At 40.7% G+C, this 20,877-nt stretch overlaps 2 protein-coding genes across 3 annotated transcripts; both read left to right on the forward strand.

The window, feature by feature from the left end:
* Window positions 1-42: 42 nt before the first annotated feature.
* Window positions 43-17,375, forward strand: LOC109432607 (microfibril-associated glycoprotein 4-like). 2 transcript variants are annotated; one of them, XM_019708962.3, is made up of 3 exons: window positions 43-3,205; window positions 3,267-3,950; window positions 4,011-17,375. In XM_019708962.3, exons 1-3 carry the CDS (start codon window positions 2,853-2,855, stop codon window positions 4,195-4,197), a joined length of 1,224 nt encoding a protein of 407 aa, XP_019564507.2. In that variant the 5' UTR covers window positions 43-2,852; the 3' UTR covers window positions 4,198-17,375. The 2 variants fall into 2 exon arrangements, with proteins under 2 accessions (XP_019564507.2, XP_029733195.1); XM_029877335.2 differs by lacking the exon at window positions 4,011-17,375 and having other exon boundaries at window positions 3,267-3,991.
* Window positions 17,376-19,142: 1,767 nt separating this feature from the next.
* Window positions 19,143-20,868, forward strand: LOC109433606 (uncharacterized). Its single transcript, XM_029877340.2, has 2 exons — window positions 19,143-19,406; window positions 19,479-20,868. Exons 1-2 carry the CDS (start codon window positions 19,309-19,311, stop codon window positions 19,720-19,722), a joined length of 342 nt encoding a protein of 113 aa, XP_029733200.1. The 5' UTR covers window positions 19,143-19,308; the 3' UTR covers window positions 19,723-20,868.
* The last annotated feature ends 9 nt before the right edge of the window (window positions 20,869-20,877 follow it).

A 20,877-nucleotide genomic window follows, 5' to 3' on the forward strand; every position in this document is an offset into this window, starting at 1 on the left:
TCTTGAAGAAAACAACTGTGAAAAAATACAGATTTGGTCTATCAGTAGCAATGGCACTACGCTACTAGCATTCTTTTCTTCCAGTTGTGTACGTACACCCTTTAAAAGTACCTAAAAGTTGAGTCTAGTGCGACTATAAAAAGTTAATCCCAGCATGATGTGTTTTTTTTGGGGGTTGTCACATGTTACTAGATGATCAATTGACAAGGTTAGACGGGCATATTCGATGGGTTGTTCGAGTAGGGGGATCCACCGAGATACAGAAGATTAGCGTGACCAGCAATAGAAGCTTTCATGTCTTTCAAGGTGGAATATTTGGCTTTTTGAACACAAAAACGGAACAGACAAACGGACTTGGAATGATTGAACATTGAAACAGGTACTACAACAAACATTTGGAGTGAAAACACGATTATTCTGTCAACGACGCAACACCCGCAAAGGCTTCGTGTTGTGAGTCAAGATATGTATTGTGAACAACAAAATACGGAAGTATCTACTGTCAGACTTTAAAAGTGAACGAAAGGTTATCGTTTAGGACTATGTGATCCGAAGCACGTTTAGAGAAGTAGACTTCACTCGACGTTTATAGAAAAGCAAATATCTGGCAAAGATAGGTGGGCTCATAAAGATGGAAATGGAGATGCTAACCGTTAATTACAATCAACTGTTTGATGGTTAGATTCTTGGAAGTGTAACTGCTATTCATTTCCATTCCAAAATATTTTATTCTGTTTTTTTGTATTGTTTTTTATGATTTCTGGGAATCTTTTAAAGCATTTATTGGGATCTCTTGAAGTTATTTTGGAGTCTTGTGGGGATGTTTGCTAGTTTTCTAAGATTTTCCTATGCATACTACAAAGGATCTTCTGGACTTGTTTTGATCATATTTCGGGACTCTCCTGGAGGTTTTTTGGAATGTTCAGGGAATCTTCTGGGGCTTTATTTAAGGATATTCTGAGGTTCTGGTTCAAGTGATTTCCTAGCAAGAATTTTCTGAACAAATCAGCAAGAATTCCGGAAGAAATCACAAGAGAAACAAATGTAGGAACCCTTAAAAAGAGATCCTGGTGGAATTTCAAGAGGAACACCAGGGAAATCCATAGCCCTATAGAGAAATCTAGAGAGAAATCCTGGAGTAATCCCCTGAGGAATTTCTGGATAAATTGTTTGAGTAACTTGTGGAGCTACAACTGAACACATCCATATATATTTTCAAGCAATCCCTTGATGGATTTCAAAAACATGGTTGAATTTCTGGGCATATTCCAAGAGAAATTCTCTAAGGAATCGTTAGAGCGAATTTTGAAAGATTCGTTAGAGAACCCTCACATAATTTCCTGGACAAATTCATTGAGTAAGTTTAGGAGAAATCATTGGAGTAATCCCCACAGAAATTCCTGGATATATCCCTAGAGAGTGTATGTAGAAATTCCTGGGCAAAGTAATTCAAGAATACCAGCAAGAAATCCAAAGAAAAACTTCTAGAAGCACCGCAGGAGGAATGCCGGAAAAAATTCTTAGGAAAATATCTGAAGGGATTCTTCCAAAATCTCCGGAAGAATTCTTGGTGGAATTTCCGGATGTATTCCCGGTGGTACACCAGCAGACATTCTGGGAGAATTCGCAGCAATAATTTCTAAAGGGCATTCTTGAACTTGAAGAAATTCCAGAAATTAGGGTGTAATATCTGAAAAACCCATGCGGAAAATTCCTAGAGGAAATTTAGGAGTGATTTCTCTGGAAGAATTCCGGCAGCAACCCCTGAAGCAATTCCAGCAGGACACCTACGGCATAAAGCAAAGTTTCGTGTTCGAAAGGAATCGCTCGAGAAACTTCTTGACCGATTCCTGGCAGGAACTTTCTACAGTGACTTCCATTTCTTCGCAACTGTGTACTGCGATCGAAGAAAAATCACTTCCTTGAGCGATTCAGGCAAGGAATTCCCTATGCATCAAATATTTCTGGTAGAAACCCTGGAATCTCTAGAAATAAAAAGCAAATTTAGCATTTTTTTATATTGGGCAACGTTTGACGTTGATTCTGTTCCAGAAGTAAGTAAGAAGAGTTTTTCAGCAATTTGAAACGATATTGGTTTAAAAGGTTGGATAGGCTTAGACCACGTTAGGCGTCAAAGGAGCAGGAAATGTGCTAGTCAAAAAAATAACCGTTTTAAAAAGTAACCAGGGATTTGTTCGTTACGTAATTTATATATGACGCCAAAAGACATCAACTGACTTAACATTGATTTTAAAATGGAGGTACTGAGTGAAACACCCTTTTATTTTCCTTATTGAAAAGAGGCTGACAAAATCGGGTCATAAATATGAAAAAACGGGTTATATCCGTAATATCTTGGTGCTCGATAGGACCACCTCTGTTAATTTTTGTTATTCTAATGATACTAAAATGGCATTCATTCCAACACTAAGATAAATATTTTTAAGAAGAAACTAGGGTCTGTTAGTGTTATTTTATTTTTTACCGCTTCAGCCAAACGGTATTAAGCCACTTGGTACTTCTTCCAAAATAGCTCATGCGTTCACACGACATGCTAAAATTGGGAACCCCTGCCCGTAGCTCTTTAAAGCTTCCGATCGGGTAAGAATAAGTGCCGAATCAGTCGGGACGCACCTGATTCGCGGCGGCAGACTGCGCATATGGAGAAATGGCACACAGACACCGAGTGTTGAGTGCTGAGAGAGCAGTGATGTGATGGCCCGCACCCCGTTATTGCGGTTGTCCCGAGGGAACTTTCCGGGCCGCGTCAGTGTTTTTCTACATCTCGATCAGTGTGCACAGTGATAAGATTCAGGCAAGATTGGTATCGGAGAAGCGAACGACAGACGACGATGAAGCATCTGCTGGTGGCCGTCCTGTACGGGGGCTTTCTGTGTCTCCATCAGGGGGTGGTCCCGCAGGGATTGTCCCGCCAGGCGCTGATCGAGGTCAACGCTAGCGAGTTTAATGAGTTTGATATTGAGCACTTTACGCTGAAGATCGAACAGCTGGACATGCGGATGATGCGCTTTGAGCTGAACATCCAGAAGAAGGTGGACACGGTGTCGAGTTTGCTGCAGAATCTGGTGCACGTGATCGATAACCTGGCGTGGCACATCTCGGAAACGGAACGGTCGGCCAACAGTGCCGAGCATCAGCTGAGGGTGATCGCCAAGAATTTGACACTGCTACACAAGGAGATGAGGTAAGTGGGTTCATGTGTATGTGACCTATGATCATCACTGATCGCAACTCCCCACTTTTAGGGACCTTGCCATAGCTCAACAGAGGTTACCGACGCGAGGTTACTTCGACGACGCCATGATGATGATGAAGGCCACAGCCAATTGCGATGGAAACGGCGACATCATGCAGCTAGATCAGATGCAGAGTCAGATGAGTTTGTTAACGACGGAGAAGCCTCCGGCGATTTTGGAGGCTTGCGATCAGCTTCCGGATGGCAGCCGTAGCGGAGTGTGGGACGTCCAACCGGAGGGCGAGTTCAGCAAAGCGATTCGAGTGTTCTGCGATATGACGTACGAGGGTGGCGGGTGGACCGTCTTCCAATATCGGTTCGACGGAACGGTGAACTTCTACCGCGACTGGGACGAATACCGGTTCGGGTTCGGCAAGATGGATGGCGGCGAGTTTTGGCTGGGACTGGAACGAGTTCACCAGTTGACCTACTCCGCTCCGCACGAGCTGATGATCCTGCTGGAGGACTTCGATGGCAACACGACTTATGCCTATTTTGCAAACTTTGAAATTGCTAGTGAGACGGAACTTTACAAGGTTACGAAGATCGATGGATTCAATGGAACGGCCGGGGACTCGATGAGCTACACGCTGGGAGCGTACTTCAGCACGTTTGATGAGGATAACGATACGCACGAGGAAAACTGCTCCGTCAAGTATCATGGAGCGTGGTGGTACCGGAATTGTCACTCCAGGTAATACTTATTCTGATGCGTTCTAGTGAGACATGATCTAGTCTGACAATACTTTTTCAGCAACCTGAACGGCAAATATCTGTGGGGTAAGAACGAAGAGTTCGGCGTAGGAATGTCCTGGGCCAAGTTCCACGGCGTTGGTTATTCGCTACGGATGTCCCGGATGATGATTCGGCGGAAGAACATAAAACGGAAACCGGAAATCGAAGGAATGATGGAACTCAAGGACTCGTTGGCAAAAATGTGATCACGCACTGAGGAGCAGTTGACGTAAGATAGTGGAATCAAATGTAGTGCATTTCGTGTTAGAAGCCTTTCCGTAGCGCGAACATAAATTAGTAGGAATGATTTGTTTTGTAAAATATACTACTGTAGTTCAAATAAATATTTAGGAAAACCTTTTGGAATTCTGTAATAAGTTGGACTTTCCCTATTGATATCCCTCCATGAAATCCCACCAGAAGTTCCTTCGGGGATGCTTCAGTTATTAAGGAATTTCCAAGTTTGGAAGGAATTCCTTAACGAATTCTTTTAATAGTTTCTTCGGACATGCCGTTAGCGATTCTCATTGATTTTCTCTAATTCTTTTTTTAATTCTACCAAAATTTTCCTAAAATAGTTTCCCCGAAAGATTTCTTCAGAGATTCTTTCATGGATGTTTCTGGGATTTCTCCCTTGATAAGCTTGTACGATTCCACTTGGTTTTTGTATTCAATGAGAAGTTTTTGTTTAAATATCTAAAACATGACTGGTCGCAGAATTTTTTGCAGAATTCTTCCTGGGATAATTCAAATTTGGAGTCTTTACGGAGATTCCTTTAAGAGTTCCACCAGGTTTAGTAATTTCTTTACTTTCGGAAATCATTTTCAATTCCACCTAAAGTATCTTCAGAGGATTGAAAGAGTTTCTCTCTGAAATTTCCCATTTTTTTTAATTCTTCGGGAGTTTCAGGAAATCCTTCTGGAATTCATCCAGGAATTTCTCCTGGGATCCAGCAGAAGGTATTCCTGGGAATTTCAGCAAATTTACACGGGATTTCTTTTGGGATTCCTCCACATGTTCTCTCAGGGATCGATTAGGGAATTTGTTCAGAGATTCATACAGAAACTTTTGCCAAAATTCTTTCAGGGATTCAATCCAGGAATTCTATGCGAGATTCCTCCCGGGATTTTTTTAGGACTTTTTTATGTCATCCTTCCAGGAGTCCAACAAGAACTTCTTTCAGTATCCTCCAAAAACTTATACGGAATTTTTCCTGCAGCTTCTTCCGGGATTCTTTCAGGAACCACTTCTGGGATTGCTTCAAGAATTCCTTCCGGGATTCCTTCAAGAAACTCTACCAGGATTCTTTCGGGAACTCTTTCCGAGATTCCTTCGGGAGCTCCAATTGCATCTGGAACTTCTTCAGGAACTCCTTCGTGGATTTCTTCAGAAACTTTCTCCGGCATTCCTTCTGAAACTCTTTCTGAGATTTCTCGTGGAACTTATTCCGGGAAGTTCTTCTGGAATTCTTTCAGAAACTATTCCCAGGATTTATTCAGAAACTCTTTCCAGGATTCATCTAGGAAATCTTTTCTAATTTCATCCATGAGTTCCGTTTGGATTTCTACAGATCCTTCTGGATTTACTTTGGAAGTTTATTCTAATGGAAATCCTCCTGAAGTTTTTGTTAATAGAAGTCCTCATGAAGTTCCTACAGGATTTCCTTGAGAAAATACTCAAGCAAGTTCCTTCTTCTTCCTTTTTCTCAGAAGCTATTAGGATGGAATATCTGGAGGATTCAATCCCAGAGTAATGCCGGTAGAAATCCCTTGAAGTCCCAGAAGGAATCTCAGAAGGAATCCGGGTAGTATTTCCTGAGATGGAGCCTGTTAGGAATCTTAGAAGAATTTCCTGAATGACCTCAGAGGGAACTTCAGAAGGAACCTCAAAAAGAATCTCAGATATAGCTCCCTGAGGAATCACAAAAGAAAATCCTACAGGGATCCTAAGAAAATGTAGTGAAACTACGGAAAGAATTCCTGGAAGAATTTCTGGAAAAATTGCTGGGGTAATATTGGAAGAAGTAATCCTAGAGGGATCTCAGAGTTAATTTCTAGAGAAGATTTGAAAGGAATTTTCAAAAAATCTAGGAACTTCTGAAATCATTTCGCCAGCACCTCCCACACCGCAACAATCTCAGAAAATATTCCATGAAAAGCTCTGCGAAGTCCGAAAGCTGATGAAATTGTTCTAAGTCCGAATCGTAAACAACAAGGCCACGAAACCTCAAAGATTTAGAAAAAAAATATCATAGTAACCGCCGTATGCACTGCCCTAATGCGTACAACAGGGCACTGCACAAAGTTCTCTCCTTCTCTTTCATTCATACAGAAATTTTGTAAACAACAACGTCAAGAAACGTCAAAATTCCATACAAAATCAAAACAATGCAGTGCCCAACACTGCACGTCGCGGTTGCTAAGGAAAAGTCTTTGCCGATTTGAACTTAGAAACGTCGGCTTTCATGGGTAGTGCGATTGAATTCAAAGTATGTGCTTTACCCGCGTGGAAGAGTGCACTTATTTACGACCTTTTACGACTTGCTAGAGGGATTTTGAGAGAAATCTAAACTATGAGATTCCAATGTAGGTAATTCTGGAGCGTTCCGTGGAGAATGCTGACCGACATTTCGCTTCTGGGGAGACAAAAAGAACTCCTGGATAAACACCTGGAGCAATCATTGCAGAAACTTTTGGACGAATCTCAAACAGAACTCCAGCGGAAAATCTACAAGGAGTTCCTGGAAAGAACTCCTGGTGAAGCTAAGAAATCATGGATGCCTACCAGAAGAAACTCCGGAAAGAATCGTTGAAGGATCTTCTGGAGGGATCCTCAAAAGTAGATAAGTAGAAAAAGAAGAAACGCGTTGAGAAATCCCAGGATAAACTTCCAGAATGTAGAAGGAAATTCTGGGATCTGTTCATGGTTTTCCCCAGGATTTCCTTCTGAGTTATTCCGGAATCAGAAGGGGTCATTGGAATTGGCCCGTTTGGGAAAAATGAGTTTTCGATATGATAACAATTTAGTTTTCAGACCTAATAGTGAACTGGAATGATAAAAAAATATGTTTAAAAGTCCATCCCGGTCACTAAGTGCCTTGGAACCAGTTTTACGGATGTTCCGGGAAACCGGTTCCGGGGTCAATTTTTGAATATGCTTCAATACCATCATGCGACACCTCAAACTTTATGATTTTTCAAGATACATCATTCTGAGCTGTTTTTGTGTTATCCGAAATACTTCTGGCCATATTGGAACAGATATGCGGATTTAACGGGAATCGGTTCCGGTGATTCCGGGGTCCATTTTTCGAAGATGAACAAACACCATCATCATGCGACATATCAAACTTCACGATTTTGAAAATTATAGCATATGATCACGGTGATTAATCACTTAGAAAACATTTGGGCATTTTGGAATTATTTCGATTTCCCGAAATCCAGTTCAGAAGACAAGTTTTAAAAATAGTTCATAACTGTCTAGCGGCATTTTAAACATCACGGTTTTCGAAATACACCATTCTGTGCTAGTTTAACGTTGTCTGAAATACCCGATATACGATTTTTTAGGAAACCTGTTCCGGTGGTTCCCGGATCATTTTTGTTTTTTTCGATAGTAAACAAATACCGTCAAGCGACACCTCAAATTTCGTGATTTTTCAAGATACATCGTTCTGAGCTATTTTAAAGTTATCTGAAATATTTGTTCCTGCGTTTCATTCTGGGACTCCTTCAAGATTTTATTGAGGAATACCTCTATCGATTCTTCCAGGGATTTTTCAAAGTACCCCTTTATAGGTTCATCGAGATATTTCTCCACTGAACTTCTATTAGGATTCCTTCAGGATGTCCTGATGGGGTTTCACTAGTAACTGCAAAGATTCCACCAGCAAACTCTTCTAGGATTTCTCTAGGAATTGCTATTGGAAATCCTTCAGGAGCTCCTAGTGGGATTATTCAAGAAAAATCTTCCTGGGATTTTTCCATAAGTTCCTTCGGTGATTTTTCCAGGAATTCCTTCAGAGGTTTCATCCAGGGATTTGTCGACAAATTCCTCATAGGAGTTCCTGCAGGAGCTCCTATTGACCGTCCTTTGGAAACTCGAGCAACTATTGCTGCGATTTTTCTAACAATTTCTAGGGTGCCTGTACCAGTTATCGCACTACCTAAGGAAAACTATTTCTACAAAAATAAGAAGAAGACCGACGAATGTTTCCAATATGCCAAATGATTGTGTAGTTTCCATACTTTACAGGAAAAATAAACATACTGAGCCAAAACTACTTTTAGTATTTATTACGGCGTGTGCCAATGATAGGAACCCTGTACCAGTTATGGACACATTTTCTTATTTCGATTTCATTTCGCACTATTCGCATGCATTCCTTATGGGATTAGCCATAACTGGTACACTATGGCGAAATAGGGTGCAAGGAAGCCCAAATTATAAAGAAAATGATTTATTTCTATAACAATTTTAGCAAATTGTGAAGTTTGAATGATTGCAATCATCTTTTGTGAGTGTGATCTTGTATCCACACAATATTTCATGTTGTTTTTCATCGTTAAAGGTTGAAAATCAACTATAGCCAATTTGAGATACTATAGCCATAACTGGTACACTGAGCCTACTAGAATTCCTTCAGAAATTATAACTGTGGTACCTTCAGGAATTCTACTGGGGATTTTACTAGAGTTTTCTTCCAGCATTCCTGCTGGGAATCTTCCTGGAAATCTTCCTAGTATTTTTCCGGAAATCCCTTCGGTGATTCTCCCAGAGATTTCTTCAAAGACTTATCCAAGACTTCTCCTGAGATTTTATCCAGGGGTGCTTCCAGAAATGTCTGATGGGATTTCTCCATCAACATCTTCAGATATTGAATCCAGAAATTCCAGCTGGAACTTCCTCAAGCAATAGCCACTGTGGTTCTAATATTTCTCCTGAAGAATCTTTGAAGAAATTCTTAGAAGCATTCTGGGATATTTCATTGTAGAAAATTCAGCAGAAATCCTGGGAGTAATTGTTGAAGAAAACTGTACAGGCATTTCTAGATAAACCCCATCAGAGAAATTTCTGGAAGAAAAACCTGGAGTAATACATAGAGAAGTCCCAGAAAGAACCGGTATAGGTATTCTGGAGGAATCGCCGAAGGAATTTCTGAAGGAATCCCAGAAAGATTTCCCGGAAGAATTCCAGCAAAAAGGATTAATTCCTATATGAATTCCTACGAGCATTCCTGAAGGTATTATTAAGTCTATGGTATTATAGTTAGAATTTCTGGAGGAAGAAGTGCTGGAAGAACCGAAGGAGGATTTATTTAAGCAATCCTTGGATTCTGCAGGAGTATTACTAGGAATTCATCGATGAGTCCTTAGAGAAATCCCTGGAAAAGCATCCGCATGAATTTCTACAAGAATTCCAAGAAGATTTCCCGGAAAGTCCCAGGAGAAAGCTCGAGAAGAAACCCTAGCAGTATTTCTGAAGTACCACAGTTTGAATATCTGGAGGAGTCCTATAGCAAGAATAGATAGAAGAACGAGGAAATGTGATGGCTGTCGAGGAAATGTGACGAGGCCTGGGGCGACTTGTCCAGATGTCCAACATGTGCATTGCACATGTGGAGCCACATTAAAAATGCGTCCAAAATAAAACTCTGAAACCGTTCATTATGAAAATCGCACGACGATTTTTCATACGCCTATGAGAAACACGTGCGTGGTGGATGCGCTACATTTAACGACCATCGTTGTTGATGCATGTTCATTTCTGGTGTCGTGCAGACCTGAGAGTACCGACGCGACCGGTGCGAACCGTCGCGTTGCATGGGAGTGTTTTTTCTCTCTTGCGTCTCTCTCAGAGCATTTGTTTGGTTGCAATGTTTATGTCGCCTGTTCATCTGCAACATCGTACATGCGAGGTGCCGTTTGTATAAGAATGCATACGGGCATTTTTGTCATTGTGTTGGTGTATGTTCAGTGCAGAAAAGCGGTCTGACCGTCCATCGCCAATATCGCACTGGTTGTGACGGCGGTACCCGTATGCGGATGAAACAAACAGAACCCACGAATGTAGCACGCTGATGTATTTTCTGCACACCGCGCATTGTTGACTATGCTTGATGGATAATATTTTCAGCGGGGAATCAAAGGATCAACGCATTTCATGTTTACTGCTAATAGAGTTAAACTTCACAAAATTTCATATTCTAAAAGTAAGGCCAAAAAAACAATTTTGAGTTGGTTCAATTGACTGATTCAATACGTTAGCATGTTGAGCAAATTTGATTTTGAAATCAGTGGATGGAGCAGTGGTTGTGAGCAAAGATATATTTTTTATCTGATTATCCTTATGTTGTGATGTCATGTTATGATGTCATGTTTGAGATGGAACTAGATTAATTGAAAAAGCATAACAAAGTTCATACAAACAAATGATAATAATATGCGATAATAATCAAATAAATTTTTGAACAGGCTCAACTGAATTTGGATGTGGTTGCAACTGCGAGTTTATTCAATACCAACCCATGTTCAATCACGAAAAAAACATAAGTCATAATCATTCATCTGTTACGCTTCGTATTAAGCAGATGTTTATAGAATTCGGCATACTTTTTTTCATGTTCGACCTCAAAACATAAAAAAAAGCATGAGAATTTGTAGTACATACGAGGTTATTTATATTCTCGGCTTCGTAAATTAGCCAAACAAAAATGTTGAACATGTAGCCGAAAAGGTCACGAGTCGCCCCTGCTGGCGCTATACGTGGATGGTGTGTTGATTACTGACCGAAACTTATCCAGTATCTAGCAGCTCAAGAAGACCCTTTCAAACGAATTCAAAATGACGGATTGTGGAGAGACCAGATATTTCTTGGTATTTGGATCAGTATGACAGAAACGCAGGAACAATGATGTTGTCGCAAGAAGCTGCAGCTTAAAGATTCGGGACAAATTTGGCTTGAGTACCTGCAATCCTGCGCATACCCCAATGGAGAAGGGACTCTAACTAAAATGGTATAAAAATAGAACAAGTCTTGCGTACCAAGAACTATTAGGCAGTATAATGTACCAGATGTTATGCGTAAGATCAGACCTGTGCTTTCCTATCATGGGACATGGGACTGCGCTTCAAGAGGACTGAATCCAGTACACCGCTAATGGACTATTGATAAGCAATAGTTCTCGTTCAGCCCCGCCGCCTTGTTCTTCATCTCCGAACCTCTGCGACATCAACAGTTTCTGTCAGGAGTTTCTTCAGAAATTCCTTTCGAGACATGTTTTGAGAATCCTCCAGGACCTCCTTCCGGGGCTCCAGCAGGAATTCCATCCAAAATTCCTCGAGAAGTTTTTTTCTAAAATTTTTCCAGGAATTCTTCTACTTTTCTTTTCTACTAACGAGGACTCTCTCATTCTGAGATTGAATGGAATGGATACCACAAGCTCTTTCTGGGATCTCTCCTGGAGTTCTTTTTTTGCGATTACTTCCTGGTTTTCTCTAGACGTTTCTTCTCCATTTTTTTTCTGGGACTACATCACGAACTTCTTCTAGTTTTTTTTCTCAGGAACTCCTTCCAGGATTCCTTCAGAATCAAAAAAAAAATGAATTGATCAATTTGTCCAGCAGTTTTGTAAGAAATCGTCCAAGAGTATTTTCTGGGTTTCCTCCTAGTCGTGTCGATTATTCAATCTGAGAGATCTATTTGAAAACATTCCGAAAGGATGAATCCGAGTGAAAACAAAAATTTGGTGCCCGGTGGTATTGATGAGTTTTCGTGGAAAATCTGCCCATCAGGGCGTCAAAACATTGTAACAACACAGTAGAATGTATCATATAGATAGATTTATGTTGTTTGATCAATCTAACGTTAAATAGCATTGCTCTCAGCTTATTCATGTTGCCCAAGAATATCCGCGTCGAAAACTGTGTTTCTATGCATGTAAACTTGATTTTACAACAGTGAACAGCAATTGGGTCATGAGCGGCTTACTGGTACTGTAGCTAACTATAACTTTTCATTTCACTGGTGTTCCTTCTGGGCATTCCTTCAGCAATTTTATCTGGAAATTCCTCCAGGGATTCTTTTAAAGAATTTCTACAGTAATTCCATCTGGACATTCTTGCAGAAACTTTATTTTCATATATAAATTTTATCTTGGATTACAATCCAGGAATTCCATCTATTGATCCGAAAATGTCAATTTGGATTCCTCTAAAAACTCTAACTGGGGATTCCTCCATGAAGTTTTTTTGGGGATTCCTCCAGGAATACCATCGCGGGATTTTTTTAGTAATTCTTTTTGAAAATTCTTCCTCGAACTCCATCTGAGAATAAAATCGGAAATGCCATGGTTAATCGCTCAGAAACTCTTTCTGTAGATGGCTACAGAAGTTATATGTATGCATGGATTCCTCCCGGAACTCTATCTGTCTATAATTTAGGAAATTCATCCTCGAATTCCTTCAGAAATTCCTGCTGCGGTTTCATCTGGGGATTTCACCTTGGATTCCTTTTGTGGATTCCTCCAAAGTCCTTTATGGATTTCATCTAGGGGTTTCTCCAGCTAATCCTTTGGAAGTTTCGTCAGAGATTTATGTAAGAGTTTACTCTGGGGTTCAGGAATTTGATCTAGGGGTTTCTCCAGGAACTCCTGAAGATATTCTTAGGGGGATTCCGAAGGATTCCCAGAAGACATTTCTCAATGAATCCAAACAAAATGATTTGAATGATTCCCACAATAAACTCTTGTAGGATTCCAAGAAATAACTCTTGCAATTTTTTTACAAGGAACTCCTCAATGATTTTCACATTTTCAGAAGAAACTTCTGAGGAATTTTCACAAATAATCCATGGAAGATTTCCATAAGGAATACCAGTAGGGCTCCCAGAAGAAACTTGTGGAAACTTCCGGTCTGTCGAGTATTCCTAGTCAAATTTCCAGAAGGAGCTCCTGGAGGAATCTCTTGGGGGAAACGTAGTACCAAATTCGGAGAAATACTAAAGGCGATTATAGAGAGAATCTAACAAAAGCTGTTCGAAGAATTCAAGATTGAAATTCCAGAAGGAATTTCTGCCCGAATATCAAAAAGGACTCATGCATGAATCCCAGAAGGAACACCTGATGATTGTAATTGTAATTGTAATTGCTCAGTCCACACCCAGGCCGACAACTGTCAGCCCATCTGCTTGTAGGCAGATGTGGACCTACTAAGCCTCCCCCGTTAACATGTCCTACACCGAATTAGCACACCGGGATCTTCCACAGGCAGGCGCTGGCGTTACCAGTCCCAATAAGTGTCAGATACATTAAATAGATGGGGTAGAGGATATAGGAAGATGTGGGAATAGGATGGGAAGAGGCAGAAAATGAAGAGATAGTAGAGAGGTTTCGATTTTGTTGCTGAAACGAGAAAAAGAAAGAATGATAAAGAACATTCTAGTGATATGTTCATAGATTATGATTTGGTCGATAATTTCTCATCTATTTTGTTTCCATATCGTTGCATCGGTGACCATTTTCATCGCCTTTCTAGTTTTTGTTAGGGCCATCTCGCGTTTTTTCGTCATGTCCTCTTTGCCGGTTGGCGACGTTCGGGATGTAAGTAGAAAAGCATGCATTTAATATGATTAGTACGACAGTAATTGTGATTGCTCAGTACTTCCAGCCCATTTGTCCGCAGTATACAGGGTGTTAGGTTCATGAGTGCAAACTTTTTAAAGGGTGATAGAGGACCATACATGGTGAAAAAAATTGTTCTACGCATATGGTCAAATCTCAACCGTTACGTAGTTATTGAACTCCCCATGTTTTTGACTCTTATTGCCTTAAGTGGCTATAACTTTAAAATGGTCAAACTTATCGCAGTTTTTTTAATCTTATTCGAAAGATTATTGAATTTTCTATCAAATGGCATCTTTGAACCGATTGGTTTAGCTAAATAACTAAATTTTCTAGAGCAAAATAGCTAAAAATAGCGTGTTTTTGTTTGTTTATGTCCATTATCTTTAAAACATGCGTAATAAATTAAAATTCTTTCTTTGGGAAAGTTGTGGCCTCAGTTCCACTCTACAATTTGTTCTTTGACGCCAAACTTCTAACTCTTATCGTTTTCTTGCAATTTTGATTTAAATGTGCAGCACAGTGCGCAAAAAAGTGCTTACCATGACGATTGCAAATTTTTGATCTGAAATGCGACGTTTAAATCGAAATTACAAGAAAACGATAAGAGATAGAAGTTTGATGTCAAAGAACAAATTGTAGAGTGAAACAGGGGCCACAACTTTGCCAAAGAAAGAATTTTAAATTATTACGCATTTTTCAAAGATAATTGACAAAAACAAATTGAAACACACAACTGTTAGGCTATTTGATCTAGAAAACTTAGTTATTTAACTAAACCGATCGGTTCAAAGATGCCATTTGATAGAAAATTCAATGATCTTTCGAATAAGGGTTAAAAAAGTGCGATAAGTTTGACCATTTTAAAGTTATAGCCAGTTAAGGCAATAAGAGTCAAAAACATGGGGAGTTCAATAACTACGTAACGGTTGAGATTTGACCATATGCGTAGAACAATTTTTTTCACCATTTATGGTCCTCTATCACCCTTTAAAAAGTTTGCACTCAGGAACCTAACACCCTGTATATCAGGCATCCCGTTTTAACAAGTCCTACACAGAATTAGAAACCCGGATCTCCCACAGACAGTCCTAACTCGTGTCAGATAAGTTCAATTGAGGATAGGAAGCGGCAAAATGAGAAGACAGTAGAGAAGGTTTGGTACATTGGTAGCTGTGTTCATGTGATGTTTGTCTGACATTGAAAAACTATTTTCCGTAAGTGTTTAACTCTCTACCCCAAATGTCTGATCAGATGTATAGTTTGGCAATTCTATGCCCATACATCTTTTATCAAGAAGGAATAATGTTGTTTACTGTTATGGAATAATTCAGTTAAGGGGCAGCTAATGCATTGTAATCCAGAATAAACCTACAGAAAATGTCCCAATAAAAAGTTAACACTAGTTCAACTAACTACACAAACTAAAAAGTGTTATTCTATTTTACCAATGATTTCATCCTAATCTTGACCCTAACATAGTTATGCGCTTAGTGTAAGTGGACGCCGCTTATGATTTTGGTTGGATAATGATCAAAAATAGTGTTGTTTCGACAATAGTCACATACTATGCCCTACGACATTGACGATTCTATTGTCTATGGCTCACCTATTTGGCGCCACCCAGCAGGGACTTGGTCTGGTACCCAATTCAGTATATCCGCTCCACGTAATGTACCGTACCTCTTTCGATTTGTGATATATTACGCGGAACATTACTCTCTTCATTCGGATAGCGGCTATGTAACCCATTGGATTAAAAACCTCCATCAAACATGAAGCGATTAATCGGAAACTGAAGACTCTATACCAAATTTGGCTCAGAGACAGGTAATCAGTGAGGTCAGTTTTTCTCGTTTGTCAGAGACGATTGATACGTATTAAGACAAACTTTCCACTGCATCTGCCAGCAATAATCGGTGATCGATCAACATTTCGAGTACCTACCCCAATTTACACAAGAATGCCAAGGATCACCGCTCATGCTTTACAATACAGTTGGAAAAACTAGAGCAACACCTGGCCACAATGATGCATAAAGCACTAAAGCGGACCGGAAGTGTTGGTGAGCCAGCCCCCACCACTTCCGGTCTGTCGAGTATTCTTAGTCAAATTCCCAGAAGGAACTCCTAGAGGAATCTCTTGGGGGAAACGTAGTACTAAATACAGAGAAGAATTTTAGAGAGAATCTAACAAAAGCTGTTCGAAGATCTGAAATCTGTCAACGCAATTTTTTCAGACTGCAAGCCGAAAACCCAAGAAATCAAGCACCCAAATCAGTCGATGTTCGAAGAATTCGAGATTGAAATTCCAGAAGGAATTTCTGCCCGAATATCAAAAAGGACTCATGCATGAATCCCAGAAGGAACTCCTGATGATATCCCAAAAATATATACTTTTGGCGAAATCTCAGGAAGAATTTCTGATGAAACCTGAAAAGGAACTCCTGGTGCAATGTCAGAAGGAATTTAGGGAGAGATTTCAGGAAATAATCCTCGAAGAACTTCTAGAGAAATTTCTAACGTTTTCCTGAATCTCTTAGGAGAGTTTTAAGAAAATCTCTTGGTTAAAACACATAATAAGTTTCAGAAAGCTTTTTGTCGGCGACGTTGGCGTCAGGTGAAAAACTATAACATGTAAAATGAGCAGCAAAAGTCAAAGAACAATGAAGTTTGATAGTAAACTGCATAATTGTGATTTAGCAATGTTTTCGAGTAAAAGTTAAAGTATATATTGAAATATTTTGTCAAACAAATGATATATTCCGATATTGTCAATCAAAAGTCGCGGAACATCTTGGACAAACGGAACATACTTGTTCGGTTTGTTGATTGCAAATACCTATATCAGAAAACCAGAAAAACCATAATATAAGAGAATAATCATTGATGACCATCACGCCAAAAACCTACCTTTCCATCATACACCAGCGGTGGCAGCGACGAACACGCCCGTTCCAATTCGTCCTTGACCTGCAGCTCGGCCACAATCCTTTTGATGGCTCCTCCGACTGCTCCCCTTGCCTCCTGGTCAACGCTGTCACTGGCCGCCTGCAGCAGCAGCTGCTGCAGCTCCACCACCCCCCTAACAGTGGTCACACCCCCCGAGGAAGAAGAACCGGAACCCGTTTCGTCTGCTGCTTGATTCCCAGACATGACCGTGCCGTTGCCCTCGCTTCTTCTTTTGCTACGACCCACTGCTTCCTCCGGTGTTTCGGCTTCTCCCTAATCCCAATTAGTGGTGCTTCTACGTCTGCTACAACGATAATGCTTCTTGGTTCGTTCGGACAAAATACGCTCATACTGCAGCCAGCGGCTTCACTATCTTCAGACCCACCGCGGCCGTCGACGACGATGACGATCGGAAGGAAACGTCATCCGCCTAATCCCTAATCTGCACTTCCATGACTTGCATCGTTTCTCTTCCCCCTATGGGTGCAGTGCTGCAGCAGCAGCAGCAGCAGCGGATGATTTTTCAGACACTACGTGCATAATTTCACTTTGGCACCCCTTCTTTTTCAGCAATTTAGCCATGCGAAATCCGCATCTCAGCGCAACCACTTGCGCTATTTATCGCGAACACTTTTTTTTTGTTGCCCCTTGATTAATCGCGAAACACTTTCTAGAAAATTTTACATCTCCACAAACACTGCCACGGAGTGATTCACACAACACTTATTTCACGCAAACCCTGTGTTCCCGAGTATGGGACGGGACGGCTGAACCACCCAGAATTCTAGAACTCTTCCTCCCCGAAGGCAGCCGTCTGAAAATATTGGATTTCCTCCAGCGACACAAAATTTTCACCAGCAGTCAGCCAATCAACGAGCCACTACACTGGGGACGACCGACGACGATGGATTACACGGATTCTGACGGTGAGAATCGACCCACAACACTGACTTCCAAAATACTCTGCAAAACACGATAAACACTTTCACGCGACGAATTTTCCCGGATTCATTCGTTTTTGATTCGACGACGATGGGAAACCATCATGATGATTATTTTGCACCATACAAATCCAGCCAGACGACGACGATACCCGCAGACGATGCAGACACACGGAACGGACGACAAAACGAAAACGATCGCGCAAGCATCAGAGAGCCATCAGCCCAGCAGCGAAAAAGAAGAAACGAACTTCATCGATGAAAAGGGCGACCGCGAATGACAGTTCGTTGACGGATGAGTCGAGCAACAACGGTGACGTTTCGCCCGCGGGGAAAGTCGATCAAAGCAGCAGGGGTGTGTCGCAAATGTGTCGGAATTTCTTAAATGAGCCATACGAGACGTTTCGGATCAGCTGATCGCTCATTTCATGAATGAAAATTTGACAGGAGGTTGCGCCCAAGCCTGTGAGTGTTAATATCAATATCAACACTGTTGTCATTTCGTAAAATAGACTATACACTGCGAAAATCTAAAAAAACCAGATCAGGGGTGGATCACTCTTTGAACATTTGGAGCCGATGCACACGAGCGTTAATTGACGCTGCGTGAATTCACGCTGCGTCGCCGCAGCGTTCCTGTGGGGCATGCGTTGACATTGCATGCCGCACACGGTGCGGCGCGTTTGCGGTGCGGCAGCGTTGCGTTCTCGTGTGCATTCTCCCATTTGATTGTGTGTATATATATATAGTGTATATATATATAGTTATATATAACTCAGGACGCACTTGCGTGCACGCTGCGTGGACGCGCCGCCCGTGTGCATCGGCTCTTGATGCATCATCAAAATAATTTTGATTATTATTGTTTGCATCGAGGGGGTCGACACTAATCGATTTGGTTCAATTGGGTTTTTAAATTAAGAAAATATCAATGATTTTATATTTTTAAATGATAGAGCACCTTTTTCTGAGCCACTATGATTTTTTTCAGATTTTTAGAACTCTCGCGTTTAGTATCATACAGGCGTATCTACAATGATCGATTTCTCTTCGTCGATTATCTCTTCGGATTATTCCGGAAAATACGACCAATATTCGAATGATCTCTCGGTGTATTTCGGTGAAGGACAATTAGGACTAGCATCTAAACCAACAAAAACAACCAAAAATAATTTGCCGGCCAAGTTATTAACCGAAGAGAAAATCGATGAAGAGAAATCGATCATTGTAGATACGCCCGTATGATACTGAGCGCGAGAACTTCTAGATTGAGTTTAAATAAGGGCGAAAGTAACATGAGAGAATTCTCTTCATCGACTCTCTCTTCTGCAAATTAAAGTGACAAGATGCAAATTTAATCGAACTTTTTAACATTTAGACGCTAGATTGCATCGCAGCCTTGCGATTTATGACCTAAAAGTTCAACCATACTTGCATTTTGTCACTTTAATTTGAAGAAGAGAGAGTCGATGAAGAGAACTCTCTCATGTTAGTTTCGCCCTTATTTAAACTCAATCTAGACTTTATTTTGATACCTAAAATTAATTTCAAAGAGATTTTTTCAAATCACCTTTTGACAGCTGGGCAACTGTTTGACAGCTCCGCCCAGTACAAAATCCGACGAGGGGTGATTCACAAGGGGTTGGAAACTCTGACACCCTTGATTGTGTTGCAGTGTGCTGATCGGGTGTTTTTGGGTGTTTTTCGGTGCTTTGACGTTTTTGACATATAATGTGATAGACGTCACTTTTTTCCAAATTACTGGCAACACTTGAGTATTTTTTCATCGTTGTATTGTTTTGATGTGGAATTTGCGATCATCGGCGGTGGCCGCTGGTGGGCAATCTAAACAGCCGAAACGACCTTATACCTTGCCGGATGTTGCAGAATTCCGGTCCCGGTAAGTAAGAGAAGCTGTTAATTCCATGAAGTATTAATTGATCAGATATTTTTCAACAAATTTTTATTTCAGGAATAAGAAGTTGTCGACCAGAAGCTTGAATCAAATTCAACTCCCTCGGAAGCAAGTTCACTGCCCAGTCCATCAGGATGCTTCGCCAAAATTAAACGGAACACCCAAGAAAACCACGCCGCAACAGCAATCGAGCGAAGAAGGGGACAAAACCATCGATGCAGCTCTAGCCACCGTTGTCGAGCATGCCATGCTGGATGACATTCCTGTAGAAGATCCGAAGGAAGATACGTCGATGGGTTAGTAATCGTGGAGTCAAACGGTAACGAGATCTGGCAAGGACAAGGGAATGATGTTTCTAGTGTGATGAAGCGAAGGCGAACGATGATCCAGTCCAGCTACTACAGAAGAAATCGGTGAAAAAGTGGAAGAGGGCGGTTCTCAGTCGAGTGACTGTGGCATTGATCGATACAGGAAGACGAAGCGAGCAAAGATAATAAGAAAACAAGATAAATCTTCCGAAAAGAGCTAGGTTTCTATTATGAGAACTAGGGATGTAGTACCGGTAGTACCGGTACCGAAAATACCGGTATTACCGACCAATTTTTGGTACCGAAATACCGGTACTGATTGAGCCTTGGTACCGGTACTTTCGGTACCGCAAAATCTCTCCCGAAGTGCTGAAATCCGGTCATTAGTATAGCCAACATCCAATGGAAATATTAAACGAGAGCATTTAAGGTGAAACGGGACGCTGTGTTATTTTTCCTATCTTGCCTCTCTTTCTAACAATTTGCCTCACGATTTTGAAGATGGTAATCTCGAGTTCTATCGCACTGAAGATGCTGAAAAACAATCAGCATATGCACTGCAAGTGAGCATACACAGTGATAGGTTTTTGTTGCAAAATATGAAGTAGAATCTGAGATTACCATCTTAGTAGCAACAGAGCAATGGCGGATATTTCCCCGACCGTCCCGTCCGCCCTTAAAACCAAGTACTTTGACTACTTTGACAAACAAACATTTCATATATGCAACCTTTCTGCAAATCCAGGACATCATAGCAATGATTGAATTTTGGAAATGGATTTACTAGCTTAGAATAAAACTTGTTAGATTGTGATTCCCTTTCATTTATTTTTTTTTTCAGTTTTAGAATCTGTTGATAACATTATCAAGGAAAATTGAGTTAAATATTCTTCTGTCTCACCTTGCAGCTATCCGATTTTTGTACATGTAAGGTTGTTGCTGTTTCATTTTAGACTGACCAAGATACTGCCAGTGAAACTGCGCAGAAGCTAAACAATAGTTCCAAAGTCAGTTTCATACAACGAATTTCTTTTTATCTTTTCTATCTATCTATATTTAATGTTAAAATTATTATTTTCTTGTTAGATTTTATGACATCTCTGAAAACAAGAATTCACAAATGACTTGTAAATTGTAGATTCTCTGTG

The sequence above is a fragment of the Aedes albopictus genome, unplaced genomic scaffold (assembly GCF_035046485.1).
Source record: "Aedes albopictus strain Foshan unplaced genomic scaffold, AalbF5 HiC_scaffold_320, whole genome shotgun sequence".
NCBI classification, from domain to species: domain Eukaryota; kingdom Metazoa; phylum Arthropoda; class Insecta; order Diptera; family Culicidae; genus Aedes; species Aedes albopictus.

Coding starts and splice junctions, on each gene's coding strand:
- LOC109432607 (XM_019708962.3), top strand. CDS start 2,853: ATGAAGCATCTGCTGGTGGCCGTCCTGTACGGGGGCTTTCTGTGTCTC. Junction 3,206..3,266: donor CTGCTACACAAGGAGATGAG/GTAAGTGGGTTC, acceptor CCCCACTTTTAG/GGACCTTGCCATAGCTCAAC. Junction 3,951..4,010: donor TACCGGAATTGTCACTCCAG/GTAATACTTATT, acceptor ATACTTTTTCAG/CAACCTGAACGGCAAATATC.
- LOC109433606 (XM_029877340.2), top strand. CDS start 19,309: ATGTGGAATTTGCGATCATCGGCGGTGGCCGCTGGTGGGCAATCTAAA. Junction 19,407..19,478: donor GTTGCAGAATTCCGGTCCCG/GTAAGTAAGAGA, acceptor TTTTTATTTCAG/GAATAAGAAGTTGTCGACCA.